Source organism: Quercus robur, chromosome 4, assembly GCF_932294415.1.
Source record: "Quercus robur chromosome 4, dhQueRobu3.1, whole genome shotgun sequence".
Classification (NCBI taxonomy): Eukaryota; Viridiplantae; Streptophyta; class Magnoliopsida; order Fagales; family Fagaceae; genus Quercus; species Quercus robur.
This window is the reverse complement of record NC_065537.1, coordinates 18,075,302-18,095,279: the sequence shown is the minus strand read 5'-3', so window position 1 is coordinate 18,095,279 and position 19,978 is coordinate 18,075,302. Positions and strand designations below refer to the sequence as shown.

The following is a 19,978-nucleotide window of genomic DNA, read 5'->3' as shown; positions in this document are numbered from 1 at the left end:
CAAAAAGGAATAGAGAGAATTGAAAGAAAAACAAAATCAATTTGGCTGAGGATTGATGTCTTCGAAAGGTTTTCAATTTTTTCCATTTCAAATGGTATTTCATTGCTCTACCAATAGGCATTTCATCCATCTTCCTTGCTACCAATAGAGATAATATTATACACTTTTACTTTGATTTTACACCAACTGTTCGATCTTTTTTATTTTATTTCAAATGTTGAATTTTAGTAGTTCTAGTTTTGACCTGTAAGGTAGCGACCAAACAGCCAATTTTCAATTAGTAATATACATAATATAGTATCGAACTAAGTACACTTTTCTTTTGACACTTAAAGATTTTGGTTATTTATTTATTTATTTATTATTATTCAATTTTTTGGTTCTTTATGTTTCAAAGTTTTCATTTTGGCCATTCATTTTTTATGTTGTTTTTATATCGGTCATGCAGTTTATTTCCATTAATAATATGGTGACACCAGCATTATATGAGTGACATGTCTTAATGAGTATTACTTAGCACTTAATGGTTAAATTACTAACTAAATAACAAAAAAAAGTGTTAGATCTCGTTTCCATATTGACGTCCATTTTTTTTAGTAGTCTAGTATGTTCAAAACTATCAATTACAAACTAACACATGATACTTAGTAGGTCTCATTGTTGTTATTCATTCACTAAAAACTTTTCAAGTATCACTTAATGAAATTATAAAAAATATCCATGAGCTAGTCACAAGTTGACATGTGTCAATGTTTTGTTTTAATTTGAAGCGACCCAAGCATTTCAATTAAATATTTTCATGTGTTATTTAAAAATTAAAGTACTTTGGCAAATTAAAAGATATCATGTCTCTTCCAAAGAACAAGACCTTAAATTCTCATAGTAAAAATTATGATAAATGTTGTTAATCAAAAACAACCATCTGTCATTAAACTTTCGCAAGACTTTTGTAAATAAAGGTACTCACCAATCTCAGAGGTTATTTTAGATGGACTCTCGCATAAGTTTAAAAGTTTTGTTGGAATCAAGCTCCAAAACATCTAAGGAATACAATAATTTCAATGAATCAACCTTCAAAGTTCTATCATACACAAACTTTAAAACTCTAAAGAACTTTTACATCAAAATCTTTAAATACAATTAAAAAAAAAAGTTAATATAAATAACATATATTTTTATAACATTAAATGCAATTTAATATACATTAATATTTTAATGTATTTTAGTTTATAAATGTTTTGGGAGAAAAAACACTCCTATTAATAGAAATTTAAAAAAATATATATCCAATTTTTTTTAATATATTTTTTAAATAATTGGATAGTTGAGGGAGGAGCATTTATTGGAAACCCAAGGAGTTTTTCTGCTTTTTTTTTCAAGCTAAAAAGGTTATTGGTAAATTTTTTATAGTAAATAAACAAAAAAAAAATTTAAATAGTATATTTTTAGAAATTAATATGATATGTCTCTTAAAAAACTATATGAATATGATATAGCACGTTTGATTTTTTTTTTTTTTTAAGAAAAAAAAATATTCTTATAAATATCATAAAGAACTAAACGACACAGTGCAAGTGCCGAGATTTAACAGAAACACAGAGTCACTCTCACCAAATGCAAATGCATCAATAATGTATGGTTTAATATTCGAATTCCAATTTCGAAATCTGAGGCTCTCATAACAATCCTCATTTTCTACAAAAACAAAAATCAAATGGAGGAATCCTCAGACAACAAAAACAACAACAACAACTACGTTGGCGATAGTACCACTGACGACGAGAGCACTTGTGTCGCTATCCAAAACCAAAACGACAATCAAAATTCACAAGCTGAATCGGAGGCTGTGGCGAAGGGAATATCTTCGACGCTGGGCACTGTGATTAGCGACTTCGATTCCAGAGCTCAAGCCACTCTCACAAGCCAGGACCAACTCTCTTCCTCCATCGATCGTCTTACCCGAGGTTACTTTCTTTTGGGTCATGTTAGCTTTAGTCAAATTTGTGATGCTTTTTTGCCTATTTTGTTTCATTCGTATGTGTTTGTTGCTCTCACGGCCATTGTAGTGTGACTTGTTCTAGACTTTTATGATACAATGGGGAAAATAGTGTTTCACTTTCACACTCTTTCATGTGAAAATGTTTCACATAATGTCCACACCAGATGTCAACTTTTTTGTTAGATCAATGTGAAGTGGAACAATCTGAACTTGCTTTGGATATATGAGGATCGTTTAGAGTTGCTGGGTAACTCTGATATTACATATATGTATATAGGATCATCTAGAGTTCTTAAGATAATTTCATTGCAGAGTTCTTAAAAATTAGTAGTCTTGTTATGTCATCAACATTTAAACAAGCATTTACTAGCAATGTTTTGGCATTTACTTGAGTTATTGATGATGAGGTGAAATCAAGACCACTCATTTAATAAAGGATTTTAAGAATTTTATGGTGGAGTTACTTAGAAACATTATAGACATCTCTAATATCTGAACCCCTTTAAAAAGGGGCCCAACACATGGGATTTTTAATTTTTTAAATGGGAGGTAGAGCAGGGTTTGAACTTAGGACCACTTACTCTAATACCATGATAATTTACTACTTGTCCCAAAAGTTTAAGTTATTAGGAAATGGTGAATTCAATCATATAATCGTTATTCTAACATTGAGTGCATGCATGTGTGGGTATATAGGTATAGTGGATCTTCACATATGCCATCTTCATTTAATAGGTTGTGGCACTTGTGTTCCAGTAGGTTAGGAGTTGTTTGATCAAATTCTTCCAAAGTAATGGCTTTTGAAAAATTTTCTGGAAAGGGCATTGTAGGCTTGAGATAAAGAAGAAATATGGAGAGGGGTGGATGAATGGTCTAGTAGGTTAGGGACTTCTTCTTATGGAGTGGACTTAATAGGAATAAGAGGTGGTTGTATAGCAGGGCTGGTGGCCTTTTTGGGGAGTTACGTTTCTAGTTTGTATTTCTTACATTTTTCAATATGTTTTTGGATGAGTACACTTATAAGGCATAATGGGTAAGTTGGCTTAGCAGATTCATTTATGCCCTAAGCTGTTTTTGCCACCCAGCAACATTGCTCAAATCCAAAAGGAATAATTTTGTTATCTTCCCCTGTAATCCCTTTATTACAAAGTCAACCTTAAACTCTACTACAACAATCTCTTGCTTATTGGCATTGACTATAGGCAGGCGGGCAGCTGTTTGGTGCATAAGTGTATTTATATAAAATGCCTCCTATCTTGAGCCAAAGCCAGTGTGTTATGAAGAGCATGACTCATCTAACAAGTAGAACAGAATAGTCTTTTATTTATTTTATTTTATTTTTTGGCCGATGGAACTGAATAGTATAAGCAGCAGTAAAATAATTCAAGGAAAGAAAAAGGTTTCAATGTGCAAATAGAGTAGAGACAGTTGAAACATCATGTGATTACTAGGTACCTTTTGGATGTTGTTCTTCTCCATGTTTGGAGTGCATGGGTTTATGCCAAATTTAGTTGTATATATGTTTTCAGCTTGGAGTGGTGCTTTGGGGATTTGGAAGAAGTATACTTGCATGAGGCATCCTTGAGGGGAATGACATGGTGTCAGAAGGTGTGGAGTTATACATAGGCAACGCTAAAGATGGGAATCTTGATGATGCTATTCTTTTGGCCATTTCAATATTTTTCTTACCTCTTCTCAGTCCTTTTTGGGTTTTCTTAATATCTTGAGCTTATGATTTTGATTGATGTGTGTGTATATATATATATTTATGTATTCACTTTTTTTACTTTAGTTGATTCTCTTCTAATGAATTACTTAACAAATTTAAAGAGACTGGTAGAGTTAGGCTGATAAGCCTGTAAATAATCAAATTTTTCTTAGAAGATTGCTTATATTCATCACTTAGAGAATGAAAATTGCCCAACCGTTTAAGAGTAGAATGCATGTGCAAGAGTATGGGCTACTGCATCCTCAGGACACAGTTCACTTGCTCCATATTTGATGTCTTTTATTCTAAGGGTATTCTGGTTAGGAAGAGGAAAAATAAATTTTAAATGCGTGTTGATTTTGTACTCAAAGTAAATTATATCAAATTAAAATGGAGATGGCAAAGGTAGAGGAGAATATTTTATGTAAAGATTTATTTGCTATTCTTAGTGCACATCAATTTAAGTAAAAATATGGTCTTACCAAATAATTCATTGAGTTATGTGGTCTTGTTTCCTAGTTTAGTTGTCTAAAAAATTAGATACTCAAGAAAAGCCTAATACATTAAGGGTCACATTTGAAGGCCTATAAGACAACGAAGTGTGTTTACTGACTAATTACGACCCATGACCTTTAACCACTTGTAGGCCCAAAATATATAAAATTGTATTACTTCAAATAGGTATATAGAGAAAAACCAGCAATATACAGCCTCAAAGAATAGACAGTTTAAGATTGGTTTTAGTGAGCTCAGTCATGCAAGGTCTGAAGAGGTCCCCATCCTGAAATTGAATTGATTTCCATGTTCTTTGTGATATTGCTTCTATTTTTTAGTGCTGAAGCTTTCATCTGGATTCACATATTTTATCATCTTAGAACATTATTCTACATGAATAGCAATGCTTATAAAACCAAATCAGTACTCGCATAAAAAGAACTTTTTACTCACTGTTCTGATATTTCTCAAATAACGGGTTATAATTACTATGGCCATGAATGATGGTTTTAATTAGTCAATGGTTGAACCATGATACTTTTTATTACAAGTAAATAATTTTATTCAAAATGAAGAAGGGAAAGCCACTTTTGAGAGATGTGATTCTATCCCTTTGTAAAGAATACAATCACAAATACAAAAATTCAGTAAAGTCAACAAATGACATTGAGAGGATGCTACCCTAGGCAGTCATCTAATCATACAAGGACCTCAAAAGAAACTCTTTGACTACAAAATTAGGTAGTAGCTCAACACCATCAAAATTCCTGTTTCTTTCTCGCCAAAGAGTCACAGGTGTTCAATAGACTCCCCATCCCTCTTTACACATACAATAACTATGAATGGGTAATCTATTGCGCCAAAGAGTCAAAGAGTTTCTTTTGGGGTCCATCTAGAAGTTTTAAAGGATCTGAACATTCTATTCTCAAGATTAAGTCTTTCTTCTTTCATACTTTACTTGAGTTGAGTTTAGCTTTACAAACATTTATATGTTTCTCTATTTCTGGTTTGTTGGATCATTGTATTTTGGGATCTTGATTGTTTTGCACCCTTAGTACATTCCCAGTGTACTTGGGTCTATTCTGTTTTCAATAAAATTTTTGTTACTTATAAATAAATAAAAAAAAAAAAGTTCCTCTTATGGATATTAGCAATAGATGAATGAAATTATGAATTGCATTCTTCTTGATGGATGTGATAGTTAGATCCACCTTCTATGCATTGCCTTTTTCTTGTTGTATAAGAAGGAATGCTATGTTTGAGATTATTATATTGACTTAAAAAAATGTCACATCCTTTGACAGAACTTGATCAATTGTTAGAAGATGCACCCTTGCCATTCATTATGCAGCATGCTGCCAAGATTTCTGGTGTTAGAAAGAGAGTCTCATCATTGAATTCAGTTTTAAAATCCATACAGCGTCGAGTTGATAATATAGATCGAATGCTATCTGCGGGCATGCTACACGGTATCTATAATTCTTCCTAGACTACCTGTTATGTTTTGTCTTAATTTTTAATAGTCAGTGAGTTTCTTGCTCTGTCAATACCTGTTTCCTCATTTTTTTGTGGTATAAATATGCTCAGCAATCAATGTACTACATTGCAATGCCTTCTGCTCTGAACAATATAAATTTATGGCACTTTTGGCAATTCCTCCAGTTTTAAACAACAAATTTGACATGGATCATGGAAGACACTAATTTGTGGTTTGAAAGTACAATGAAGAACTGGATTTTATTTTTATTTTTATTTTGGGTTCTTTCTTTTGGTGGTGGGTGGAATAGGTTGAAGTGGATTAGATAGAAATTCTACTAGTAGCCCCTAAAATCATTGGTTTTATAAGTGCAAGATTGGTTTTAATACCTAGCCATTTTCTAATTTAAATATGCTGAAATCAAGGCAACAACATTCAAAAATTCATGTCAACTTGTTATGGTAAAGTTCAAAAATGGAAAATGTAATACTATTATTTAGTGACAAAAGCACAAATCTCTGACGGCTAAGTGCATTTTTTTTTTGTTTTGCTAAATGCAATAAATATAAACTAGATTATAGACAAAAGCAATGGTGTACAAAATAGTTGTTCTAACTATAGGTCGACAGAATTTCGGATAATCATGAAAGTATGGGATACAAACATGTTTATCCCAACTTGGTGAAGTGGGGATTGAAATCAAACAAAGTAATCTACCTTTGTTCCCAGTTTCTGTATTTAATCATAAGCCATGTTTTGGGTGTCTATTTACAACAGCACAATCACAGTTGGGGTCCTTTTAACAAACTTTCAAATCTAAATCCATTTTATCTGTTTATACATGATAGACATATGACTTCTACCCGCTTGAAAAGAGTTCAGTCTTTAGATATCACTGTATCCTTACAGAAATAAAAGTGTTGTTTAATTAGAGCATGTCAATATAGTTTACTTTTACTGCATAAGCTGGTTTGAAGATTATACGAAAATAAGTTAGATACATGACTGTTCCTTTTGGCTGAAGTTGCAAGACTAATTAACTAGTAACAAAGGCATTTGCACTTGTATTTTTTTTTTTTTTTTGATAAGTAAGAATGATATATATACACATTTGCACTTGTATTTGATCATGAGTAAAGAAATAATTGAGTTGTAAAATATGAAAGATTAGAGATTAAGAGAGGATGAAGAGACGAGTAGGAATAAAAAAATAGGGCTTTTATCTATCAATCTCTCACCTTAGTAAATATTTATATTAGAGTGACATGACAAGATTACAAGAATACCCCTATACTAATATAAAATAACAAGTTAATTTAAATTTAACTAGAGTAACTCTAACACTCCTCAAGCTAGAGGATATAGATCAAACATGCCCAACTTGAAACAGTCGCTGAAAGGAGGCATGAGCTGATGCTTCTTAAGAATATCACCTAGTTGATATTCAACTTTAGCACCCAAATTGACAACGGTGCTCCACTTTTTTCCAGACTAGGTAATAAGATTACCTTCAACAAAGTAAAATAGCTAGGAGTGGATTGCTGAAATAAATGACTGCTATCCTAGTCAGAATCACTAAAACTTGTCACAAACAGAGAAACAAAGGGTTTGTACTATAGTCCTTATCCAGGATTATCCTCATGCAATCAAAGATATGACAAATAACTTCATAGTGAGGTTGGCGTGGAGCATGCATATACTAACTAACCAAATTAACAGCATATGTCAAGACATGTAAAGATAAGGTCCAATTGTTGGTATTGATTGAAATCAATAAACAGTTTACCTTGCTCACCATGAAGATTAACAGTATAGTCCATAAGGGTATTAACTAGCCAAGCACCCAAGAAACCAATCTCAGACAAAAGATCAAGAATGTGTTTCTTTTAAGTAAAGGAAATACCCTAAGATAAATGCAACGCAACTTCAATCCCAAGAAAATAATGAAGAACACCCAAGTCCTTGGAATGGAATTGCTGGCACAAATATGTTTTCAAATCAGCAATATCACTGAATTCACTTCTAGTAGGGGTGTTCATTGGCCAGTGCAGCCATTTTTGGGAAGGATTTCTGAGCTGCACTGGTAGTGTCAGTGGCCTGAAAATGACAACAGTCGTCACCACCGTTGGAATGGTTCTTCGGTAGTGTCGGCAATGGTTTCATTAGAGCGGTGACTCAATCTGGATCAATGAGCTTGAGAGATCTGAAACAACCCATAAAATCAAAGATTCAAAACACAAATCAAACCTAAACTACCACATTAGATATTCTTGACTTTGTTCTCATAGCAAACGAATGTTTGGATAGTAGATTGAAGAGTAGTGTTTTGGGTGTGATTATCAAGTTGGATATAGAGAAGACTTATGATCATGTAAATTGGAATGCTTTGTTTTACCTTATGGAGAGGATGGGTTTTGGGGAGAAGTGGGGGAGGTGGATGAAGGCTTGTATCTCTATAGTTCATTTCTCAGTGCTTATTAAATGGGTCCCCGGCTGGTTTTTTTGGTAGCTTGCATGGTCTCGTCAAGGAGATCATTTATCTCCACTTTTGTTCTTGTTGGTGATGGAGGTGCTGAGTAGGTTATTGAAGAGGACAGAAGAGGGTAACTTTCTTAGGTGGTTCCAAGCAAGCCCCAATGCGCGAGGAGGTTTGCATATTTCTCATCTTCTGTTTGTTGATGATACTATTCTTTTCTGTGATGCATCTAGGGAACAATTATTATATATACGGATGGTGTTGATCTTTTTTGAAGCTATTACAGGCTTAAAAGTAAATGTTGGCAAGAGTGAAATTGTGCCAGTTGGTGAGGTTGGGAATTTGGATGCTTTGGCTCATATTTTATGTTGTAAGGTTGGTTTCTTGCCCATGTCTTATTTGGGAATGCCTCTTGGGGCTCATTTTAAGGATGCTTCAATTTGGAATCCTATTTTAGAAAGGGTGGAGAAAAAGCTCTCTGGTTGGAAGCGGTTGTATTTGTCAAAAGGAGGTAGGCTTATTTTATTGAAGAGTACTTTGTCGAGTCTCCCAACTTATTATCTATCGTTTACAATTCTGCAACATATGGCAGACAGACTAGAGAGGATTCAAAGGAATTTCCTTTGGGGGAGATCTAATGAAGTTTTTTGATATCCGCTTGTTGGTTGGGATAAGGTTGTTTGGCCAGTGGAGGTAGGGGGTTTGGGGATTTCAAAGATTGGGCTTTTTAACCAAGCTCTACTTGGGAAGTGGCTTTGGCGGTTTGGGAAGGAAGCTACCCATTTATGGCGTCAGGTAATAGCCACCAAATATGGAGAGGGTAGTGGAGGTTGGTGCAGTGGAGTGGTTAGAGGGACTCATGGTTGTGGGTTATGGAAGAATATTAGGAAAGGTGCAGACAATTTCTTCAGTCATGTGGTGTATGCAGTGGGAGAGGGCACTTGTATTCGGTTCTAGCACGACCCTTGGAGTGGTCCTATTTCTTTGAAAGAATTATACCTAGAATTGTTTGCCTGTGCTATGGTTCAGGAAGCTCTTATTTCTGACATGGTTATTTTTGCACCAGACGGGGGAGGTAGGAGTTGGAACTTCCTTTTCCATCGCAACTTTAATGAATGGGAGTTGCGGAGATTTTATTCTTTCTATGAGCATGTCTCTGCCAGGATAACTAGGGGAGAGGGTGAGGATATCTTGATTTGGTAGTTGAATTGTAGTGGTGTTTTTGATGTTTGATCCTTTTATATTGCTTTATTGAAAGCCCCTTCTGTCTCTTTCCCTTGGCAGAGCATTTGGTGTTTTAAGGTACCTAAAATGGTATCTTTCTTTTTATGGACTATTGCTAGGGGTGGGATTCTTACAATAGATAACCTTGTTAAGAAGAACTTGCCCCTTGTTAATTGGTGTTGTCTATGTAGGTGTGATGAGGAAACTGTGGATCACCTTTTGCTACATTGTAAGTTTGCATATGCTTTGTGGAGTGAGGTCCTTATTATGTTTGGGGTTCAGTGGGTGATGCTGGATACTATTGTTTCTCTTCTTTTTGCTTGGAGGAATTGGTTGGGAACTTACTCTTCAAATATTTGGAATATGATACCGGCATGCCTTATGTGGTTAGTATGGAAGGAATGCAATGCCCGAACTTTTGAGGACATTGAGAGACCTATAGATCTATTGAAGAACCTGCTTGCTAGGACTTTGTTTGAGTGGTCTCATATTTGGGGTCTTACGCATTGTAGTTCCTTGTCTAATTTCCTTATCTCTATTAGACTTTCCTTATGATTTGATTGTATTTGTTTCAAGGGCAGTGAGTTTACAATCGTAAACACATTGTTCTTTTATCATCAATAAAACTCTTATTACTGATAAAAAAAAAAGAGCTTACCTAGGATCTCAAAGAAGAGAGAAAGAGAGATCAGGTCAGAGCTTGTGAGTGTGGTGGTGTCAAAGAGAGAGCAGATCAGAGAGAGGGAGAGCATATTGGAGCTAAGGCTAAAGTAGATCTGGGCTGGGGTGAGTGAGGGTGAAGAGTGGTGAAAGGCTTTTTTTAATTATACACACAGCGGTGTGGTGCAGCGGTTGAAATGCAAAACCCACCACCAGCAGACCGGCCAGCCAAGATCAGAAAACAGATACTGCCTCCGACCACTGCCCCAGGCACCGTCAACATCCTCCTTTGGCAGTGCAAACTCTGGTCAGATCATTGGTGCCAGATCAGTGGTGTTCACCCCAAACTTCTAGAGATAATAATATAATCCACATAAACAATCAAAAAAATAGTACCAGCGGAAGAATGACAAACAAAAACAGAAAGATCAGAAGTAGAACCTTGGAAAAAACCATGTCCAACTACAACTGCATTAAATTGATCAAACCTTTTGCAGTCAATAGATAAGGTGTTCACCGCTAGTAACAACATATCCAAGAGGTTGATCCATGTATTGCATCCTCACGAAGTTAGTCTAAACAATGAATTTCTATAGTCATATGGAATCTAAACAACTCAAACTATAACAATAACCTCATCCAACAAACCAACATGTAGTAATACACACCAAACCAAAACAAGAATTAAATTCAACCAGTGAGAAATTAGGAAAAAAAATTTAAAATCAACTTAAAACTCACATCAGATGGGGTCCAAAAAAGAAAGAGAAAAATCATCAAATGATGCAGTTGCCAGATTTGGTGACTGTGCTGGTATTGATGTCATCTTTTAGCTGCTGACATCAAGACACCTCCTTCATCTAACAACAATCTCCAGATGGTTTTAGCACATTCTAGGGTTCATTCAGGACACTCCTATTCCAAGTTAAGTTGTAAATATGAAGATTTTTGGGTTAAAAGAAAGCAAGGGGGAGAGAGAGAGAGTAGCAAAAAATCAGTATAGGGTTTTTATCCATCAGTCCCTCATCATAGGACATATTCCTATGCTAATAAAAAAATAACAAGTGTAATTCTAACAGAAAATATTGTTGGATTAAAATCTGAATCCTATTATACTTATGGTTAATTCATTTTTTTTGTCGTTTTACTTTTTTTCTTGGTACTTAACATGCTTGCAACTGAAAATTTTATATGCATCATGCAGAGAAGATGGCCTCTGAAAGTGCTGGACAACATTAGCGTTGGTTGCTTGGAATCTTTAGTACGTGTTCTATTTTTATTTTTTATTTTTTTCCCTCTTTCTCACTCACATTCTTTGAATTATTTTTTAGTTGTAAATTGTAACAGTAAATACAAGATTATGAATCAAGATTTTTCCCTAGAAATTACGAACTGAGGTTCTTGGACAATATTTGCTTTGGATGGTCAATGTTACAAAATGGTTTAATATACTTACACTTGAACACAAAATTTGTAACATCAAAAGTATTTGCTAAATGACACTTTTGAGAGGATTAGGAATGTCTAAAGTTAGGGAACCTTCAAGCAATTCTCACCATCTTTCTTATGCATATGGTCAGGATTGTGTCACATTAGAAATATTTCCAAATCAATTTTTTCTTACCGTACCCACATAGGAAAATGTTTTTTTCATTCTACACCCGCTGCATCTTCACTTATGGACTGATTGTTTCCAATATAGCTATCGAGTTCTTATTCACCATGGTCAAGGACGAGTCCTTAGTTGTTCACTACCTCAATTTACCAACAATAGTATTGAGGGGATTGAGTGATGCAAAATGAGATGGGAAATCAACAAATCTAATCCCAGTTACAAGGTATTTTGGTGGGGAACCCAGCTGTTTGATTTGATTACAGGCATGTTACACACCATGTGAGACATTTTGGAGAAATTGACATTTTCATGGAATGCAGTTTTCTTTAATATTTTTTATTTGCTTTGATGGATTTCTCATGATTTGGGGATAAAATTATGGAATACACAATAGAAAGGGTGAGATATTGGAGGAGTTAGTGGTTGTGGGTTGACATGGTTCTTGATTAAGTGGACTTGGCTGGCCTTGTTAGTTGTTAGCCTGACTTATTTAAGCTTATTGGTTGGAGAGTACTTAGAGTAGAGAAACTCTTGAATTGAAAAGTTAGGGCCCAGAAGTCAGTAATTCCTTGGAATGTCCATGGCCTCAAGTTAAAATGACAAGAATTGTTTTTATCCTGAACTTAGTCAGGATGAAAGTAAAAAATTGTATTGTGTGTAGGGTGTGCAGTTAATCCATATATAAATGATGTCTTGGGTTGGTTTTCTATAGATTGATGGGTTGGGTTGGGTCTTAAATCTTTTTTGAAGCTTAAGTTGGGGCAAGTTTGAGTTGGCAAAATTTTTAATTTGATTGACTTGACTAGATCCACACCATTAGTATTTGAAAAATATGTACTTATTTTTTTAATTTTTTTTTTTTTATCTTTGCTATACTACAAATAAATGACCCAAAATTTTGCTTTCCACCTACACTATGTTATGCATCAGATTGAAACTTTAAATTTGATTTTTAGATTTTGAGACTTAGTTTAAATAAGTTAGTTTAATTTATTTTAGTATTTTGAGATTTAGTTTTGATAAAGTTGAAATACTAGGTCTAATTGTGTAATTATAATAATTTATTGAATAATGATTTGATATAGTTAAATAAAAACTCAGTTTTTCTTTATTAGGCCAGACAAAACAGCTGTAATCCATCCTTACAGGTTGGGTTGGGTTAGAGATTTTTAACATTAGGAGATTGGGTTGGCTGGAAGTAGTAATATATCTCATGCATACCTCTAATTTCACAAGCCTTGATATATTACAGTAATGGGAGTTCCAGATTTTCACCGTTTCACTATTTAACAATGGCTACATGTCTATAAAATATCCAACGTTCTCCAGTACCACATGGATTGTGATCCATACATATTTGACCATACTCTTCATAGTTGATGCTACAGTGTATGTACTATGAGGTGAGCACCATACTGTGGTTGGAGAGTTATAACAGGGGTAGGAGCATGACGATAGGATGGGGAGAGCTCAAATGAGAAGCGTTGTAGAATTGTTGTCAGAACCATCTTTTCTTCCATCATTGCAAAGTTTTGTCCAATGCATATCCGGGGACCCCAACCAAAGGGGAAGAAAGAAACTCGACTCTTTGTTGCCTTTGAAATTCCTTCTGAAAACCTCTCTGGCCTGAACTCCGATTCATCATCTCCCCAAAGTTCATGGTCCTGGTGAACGAGGACTGTTGGTAAGCAAAGCATTACTCCAGCTGGTAATGACAAATTGCCAAGTTTTGTTGTGAATACTTCGAGCAAGCATAACTATTGCCGGGTACAACCTTAGAACCTCGTACAATATTATTGTTACCTGTGAATTTGAGATGTTTTACTTTAGTTTGCAAGATTTATGGCATCAAGAAATCATTTTATGCAATAAAACAATAGTAAAATAAATAAATAATGGTAGATTAAGGGAATGGTACCCCTCTTGAAAAATGATATGAATGCCTATATATGCACACATACAGACATGCATATGTGCATGCATCTAGGCAAAATTTTAATGAATGTCTAGAATCTAGTCATCCTCCTACAATTTATAAAGAATTAAAAAAATGAAAACTTAGTTGAGAAAGACACTTCAAAATAAAACATAAATGATGCTTACAACTTTTAGGCGACTTAAGCCATTGAAATTTGGTTTTGCAGTGCCAAAAACTTGGAAAACTTCTTCTCTCTCCTGCACTTGCCAATTTGGACATCTACTTAATAAGATCATCGTCCAAACAAGCAAAACAGAAGTAGTCTCTTGGCCAATTTGGATTTCTCTTTTGTGGTGGGGGATGGCTCTCGTATTCTTTTTTGGCATGATAAGTGAACTGGGGATGTTCCTCTTAAAATTCTTTATCCTTAGTTATTTTTGTGTCCAGCCAATAAGGAGGCTTGTATTTCTGAAGTGTTAAGCCCTCTAGTGGGTGATAATGACAGAGTGTGGAGTTTAAGATTTTATAGGGAATTCAATGATTTGGGAGTTAGCGGCTTCCTACTCCCTACTTCATTTCATCCAAATCCGAATTCCTAGAGGTGGAGGGTGTGATAGGCTTTATTGAGATCTTAATGGAAGTGGGAAGTTTTATATTCGGTCTTTTTATCATAAGATTCGAAATGCAACTCCTTCCACTTTCCCTTAGAAGGGCATTTGGAAAGTTAAGGTTCCTAAAAGGGTGACTTTTTTTATGTGGACAACAGCTCACGGTTAGATTCTAACCTTGGATAACCTTATGTTTCGTAGTCACCCTTTGGCGAATCGTTGTTGTATGTGCTATTGTAATGTGGAATCTGTGGATCACTTGTTATTTTTTTGTCCAATAGCTCATTCTTTGTAGATGTATATGCTTTGGTTGTTTGGGATCGATTGGGTCATGCCAGATTTAGTTGTGGACTTATTATTTTGTTGGTATCATTGGCTTGGGAAGCATAGTTTTGATATTTGGAATTTGGTTCTAGACTGTTTAATGTGGACCATTTGGACTTAATAGAATCGGCGGTCTTTTGAGAATGAGGGAAAAACTGTGGTTCGGTTATTAGAGTTTTGCCAACGGACCCTCTTTGATTGGTCTCATTGTTGGGGTTTCTCGGATTGTTCTACCCTTATGGATTTTCTTTCGTCTATTAGAATAGATTAGGGGTTGCTTCTGTCTTTTTGTTCCTTTTTTTTCCTTTGTTCACTACCTTGAACTCTTTGTATTTTTCTTGCTATTCTTTTATTAATAATATTCTCTTCTTACTTATCAAAAAAAAAAAAAAAAATGCTCATTCCAATGTTCTTGTTTCCTTGGTCTTCAATTTCCTCAAAATTGGATTCCATTAGTATACCCAATAAGTCACCATTAGTGGCTTCAGCTGCCTTCATTGCCTTCTCTCTTTTGCTCACAATACCCATAAGCGAAGCTTGTATTTCCTCGTCGAGTTTCTTCATCCTATTGTTCATCTTAGTTGGTACGAACCTATATTGAAAACAATAATAAGTAGCTGTGAACACGGGAAAAATTGGGATGTGTCAAATTTTATTCTATTTTCTAGGGTTACTACTAGTTATAAAGAAGAATAGCAATACACAAGCTGCTGCTAGGAAGCGACAAGATAGCCATAAGCTTTAGATAAATTAAATTAAATTCTCCCTTTTTTGCTTAAAAACTAAGATTACAGAATATGAGGATTAGAAAAGATGGAAATTAATTTGGAGAAATAATACAATAAGCCCCCTTTGTAAGGGAAACAATTTAATTAGAAATTATGCAAAACAATACAACTATACGAGTTTCTTTTAGCACGTGAAGATAAAATAGGATTTATTTCAGATTTTGTCCTATTTTTTAGGGTTTGCTTAGTTGTTGAGAAAGTGAGAATAAATTGGCTAGAAAAGGTCAATAGAACTATATGCATTAGAAATATAAATAAATAAAAATTTGCTTTTGTTGTGGAAACCCAAGCTCTCAGAACATGAGGGTTACCAAACCATGTTGATTAATTTGAAAAAATTATACAGAGTCTCCTTAGTGAATTGAAAACATAATCAGATGCACTAAATATATGTCCATGACAAAGACTCATAATAATCCCAGAAATGCAAATTAGTTGTCACAATTTTATAATTTAGCATATTCAAAATTTTCTCATTTCCTGTCTCTTGCTGTTCTTTGAAGTCTTGGGGAATTTTTTCTATGAATAATAAATGTTGCAATTTGCAAAGAAACTATGACCAGAAGCTAGTAAATGAAACTTGGATATGTTCATTATATTGCCTTAGTTCAGTATCAGATAGTTGGAATATGCTAACGTGAATATAGAAAGTCATAAATTTGATATGTATTGGATGTTCAAATTTAATTAGATTTATAACTGAAAATTCGAATACTTAAAACTTCTCTGGTTTTTCTTTTTTAATATTTGAAAAGTAAGAGAATAAAAGTTTTAAAATTAACAATGTTATAACCATTTTACAAGGAACTTTGCCATACGTTGCATTTGTTTCTAGCATGCAATATTATTATGCCTGTGAATGAGCTCAATTTTGTTTTTTGAAATTAATTTAGAATAAACCTAATTGTTAAAGACCAACTTGAATTCTTGAAATAATAATCATTAGCTAAAGAGGAAAGATTATAAAAAATTTACCTCCATCCTGGAATGTAAAGAGACCGTAAAGCATTGACTATAATATTTGCTTGCTCTTTCTGAAGTTGGAATATGTCTTTTCCTTCTTCATAGCTACTTCCAAATGCTGTTCGAGAGATCAGATCACTTGGCAAATTTTCTAGGTAAGGCCACACATCTAGCTCACAAAACCCCTCCTTAGAGACCATTGACTCCCACTTACAAACCAACTCGCTACAACTTTGATGAAGTTTAGGTAACATATGCTATAGCAAACACAAGGAATACAATTAAGTGAAAAAAAAAAGTTCAACTTATTGAGCTTATAGAATATGCAAAAATACACTGCTTTAAAGCATGCTTTGGTTTGAAATCTCTAGTTAATGCCACTATATGAGACATTTTTTTGTCTTTTGTCTAATAATTATCCTTTTGTAAGTTAAGTTAAATGGTGTAATTTGAGTGTTGTGTTGAAAAATTTGATGGATGAAAGTCAAGGAATAGTTGGCACTAAACTTTGCAGGTAGTATAAGCTTCTAGAAAAAGGTATTGGGAATGTACCTGTGGAATTCATGATTCTATACAACATTTATAACTTATAAGCCAATTTTAAATGTGTAGATTTAAACAAGTAATTGCAATGCTAAGAAACTTGTAACTCAACTGACACCTTTTGGTATTTCCAACGAAAACATTTAAGATTTGAAGAAAAAAACAAAGTGACAGAAATAAATTACCTTTAACTTCTCTAGGTTGAATGCGGGGTTGATAATCTTTCTGTGTTTTGCCCATTTCTCACCCTCATGGTCTGGAAGTCCGGTTGCTATAAACTTGGCAACTGGATTCATCATTGGCCTCTGGAAATCATTGGTTCTTGAAAAGACATCTTTTAGTAATTCAGGTTTCATGATGGTCAATATCGGTACTGGGCCAAGCCATACAAAAGAATTCTTACCTGCAATTTTGTTTTCGTAAGTATTCACAAAGCGTGATTAATTATAAGATGATCCAATTTCAAAAGACTCATTTAAACCAAGTTGATAACATGAAGGGATAATAAATTCTTACCAATGTTTTAAAATAAATGCTTTTAGATAGCCAATATATATGTATCTTGAAATATGATACAAAAGATTTTCAATTTCATATATATATATATATATATGATAAATTAAGCTAATAAATGAATTATCCCTCTTGTTTTTCTCTTTTATTTTTGTGTTTTTAATAGGTTTTAGGATTTAGGAGGATTGTCAATTTGTCATAATACATAAGATTTCTAATCTGATATTGTGTAATACATAAATAAAAGGTTATTTAGGGATATAATTAGCAAGCTTACTTCGAAGATAATGAGCGTTTTTTTTTTTTTTTTTTTTTTTTTTAAAAAAATTTGATAATTAAAGAAAGTGAGGTTTTTACTTTTTAAAAAGTTATATATCAAAAAACTGCGATTTCAAATCGCTGAAGCAAACAGACCCTAATTATGTTACAAAAGAATAATATGTAGGAATAACATCACCATGCATGTAGCTTGTACATTTTTTTTTTTTTTTTTTGGATATGTACATGTAGCTTGTACATGTTAGCAAGCTTCTTAAATATGATTGTCATTTGTCAATAATTGAAATGAAACCCCTGTAATATAACTTGAATAATCTCTAGCTAGTATCTAATTTAACCATAATAATAATAAACTTTAATTCTGTTGATAAGATTGGCTTGATCATAGCCTATCAATTGATGAGTTTATGTAAGAAATATAATAATAGAAGAAAGGAAATATATGTTCTCTCAAAGAAAAAAAAAAAAAAAAAAAAGTAAGGAAATAGAGATGTGAGCAAATGTATATTGGATTACAGTCCATTGAAAATAATTTAAATTTTCTCAATGATATTTTGTTTAAGGAAAATGCTAAAGCTACAAATAGTTTATAAAAATGCTAAGACTTAAAAGTTAAAACTGCACCTGGCTATAACAACATAAAAGTCTATAATAAGAACACATACCGTAATTCTTCACTGTTTGATGAAGAAAGGGGAAAACAATTGGTGCCATTTTGTCAGAGAAAATTGTCAAGAAAATGCTGTAATTATTTTTATTCATTTTTTGGTGTATATTTTCTTTTTGGTTCGGTTTATTCATTTTTGGGTTCGGTTTAAGTGCCTTTAGATTGGCCCAGAAGTGGCATGCTGGGACGGGGCTTGATGGGGCAAGTTTGGAGTTTAGAAAAAAAAAACCCGTTTATTAAACGGGGTGGGTTCGGGTAACTAGGGTAGATCGGTTATAAAAAAAATCGTCCCGAACCAACCCGTTGCCATTCTTATACATTTTATGATATTCTAAACACGTCTTAGATCTATCTAATTATAAGTAAAGTGCATTTTGTCAAAGAATAGACCAACACATAATAAATATGACCCTAACATATTGGAAAAAAAATGCATAAATAAAAAAATATATTGCTTTTAAATAAACAACCGAGTGCAAAGTGATGGAATTTCAAAACTATAGCCTTTATATTATATTTGAGATTTGTAAAAACAATTAATAATGTAGTCTTAAATAGTTTTGGAATAATCTTTAAATATTTTTCAAATGCGATAACTTTGTGCATTTATATATATATATATATATATATATTATTACAAGGTACTTTTCTAGAGTTTGGTGAGGAAAGGTGGTTTGCTCTCATACTATAGATATTATCATCATATTGTCACTTTAAACGTGCTAAATTTTATCTCTACGGTTATTTGTAAAAACTTATATATTTACTAGACTAATCACACGCATTTTGCATGTGTAATAATGTTTTTTTTTTTTTTTTTTTTTTTTTTTTTTTTTTTTTTTTTGGTTTAGTGTTATAATGCTTAAAAGTGATATACAAATAACTATGTGTATTTTATTTTATTTTTTTTAAGGAGGTAAGGTAACTTGAAATAATGTTTAAATAAAAATAAGATAGAGAACCGTAAGAAGTTGAAATCCAATGGGACATTTGAATTTATTGATTGAGATAAGAATTGTGATAAGTAAAAAAAAAATTAGATTTGAACGAAAGAAAGATGATATACGTTAGTGTGGATGGATGGGGATTTGTGATAATTGCATAGAATTTGGATAACAAAAATTCTGGAATGTTTTAAAGAATTCAAAGAAAACCCATAGAAATTTCGGAATAAAAATGAGTAGTTTTTACTTTTTATATGAGGTAGGTTTTTTTTTTTTTTTTTTTGAAGTAATTTTGTATTTTTTTTTATAAAGATAATTGAAATATTTGAATTCAAATAGATAACAAATACCAATAGGAATCAGACATTTGAATACAAATGGATGGGTTTTTTTTTTTTTTTTCTTCTACGTGAGATAGTATAACTGTTTTAACCTTTTTGCTATTTCATAGGGGAATAAAAAAATTAAACTAAAGGGCATGTTATTTTAGAATTTGTATGAGAATATTTTAATATGCTAAAAATTAAAGACAAAATAAGGGAATCTTTTTATTAATAGTATAGATTCTAAATTTTTTTTTTTTTTATTTTTGAGAAGAAGGTTGTAAATAACTAAATATTATTAAGAAAAAGTAGCCAAATCGACTAAGATTATAGCATTAAGGTGAGGTAGATCAATAAATCACTAATATATTGATGACTATGTCTAGATTGGTTATTTGTTATAGAATTACCTTGTCCCTTAACATGGGCACAACTAAAATTAGAAAAGGTTTAT

At 33.0% G+C, this 19,978-nt stretch overlaps 1 protein-coding gene and 1 pseudogene across 5 annotated transcripts; one reads left to right on the top strand and one right to left on the bottom strand.

Moving 5' to 3' along the window:
* The first annotated feature begins 1,587 nt into the window (after positions 1-1,587).
* Positions 1,588-14,480, top strand: LOC126720728 (uncharacterized). 5 transcript variants are annotated; one of them, XR_007653626.1, is made up of 5 exons: positions 1,588-1,964; positions 5,507-5,671; positions 11,244-11,300; positions 13,043-13,338; positions 13,799-14,480. XR_007653626.1 is itself a non-coding variant. In XM_050423497.1 (4 exons), the coding sequence occupies exons 1-3, from the start codon at positions 1,715-1,717 to the stop codon at positions 11,276-11,278; spliced, it is 450 nt and encodes a 149-aa protein (XP_050279454.1). In that variant the 5' UTR covers positions 1,588-1,714; the 3' UTR covers positions 11,279-11,300; positions 13,799-14,480. The 5 variants fall into 5 exon arrangements, 2 of the variants coding, with proteins under 2 accessions (XP_050279454.1, XP_050279455.1); XR_007653627.1 differs by having other exon boundaries at positions 13,043-13,421; XR_007653628.1 differs by having other exon boundaries at positions 13,031-13,338.
* LOC126721483 (cytochrome P450 72A397-like) lies at positions 13,037-18,352 on the bottom strand (annotated as a pseudogene).
* Positions 18,353-19,978: the final 1,626 nt, after the last annotated feature.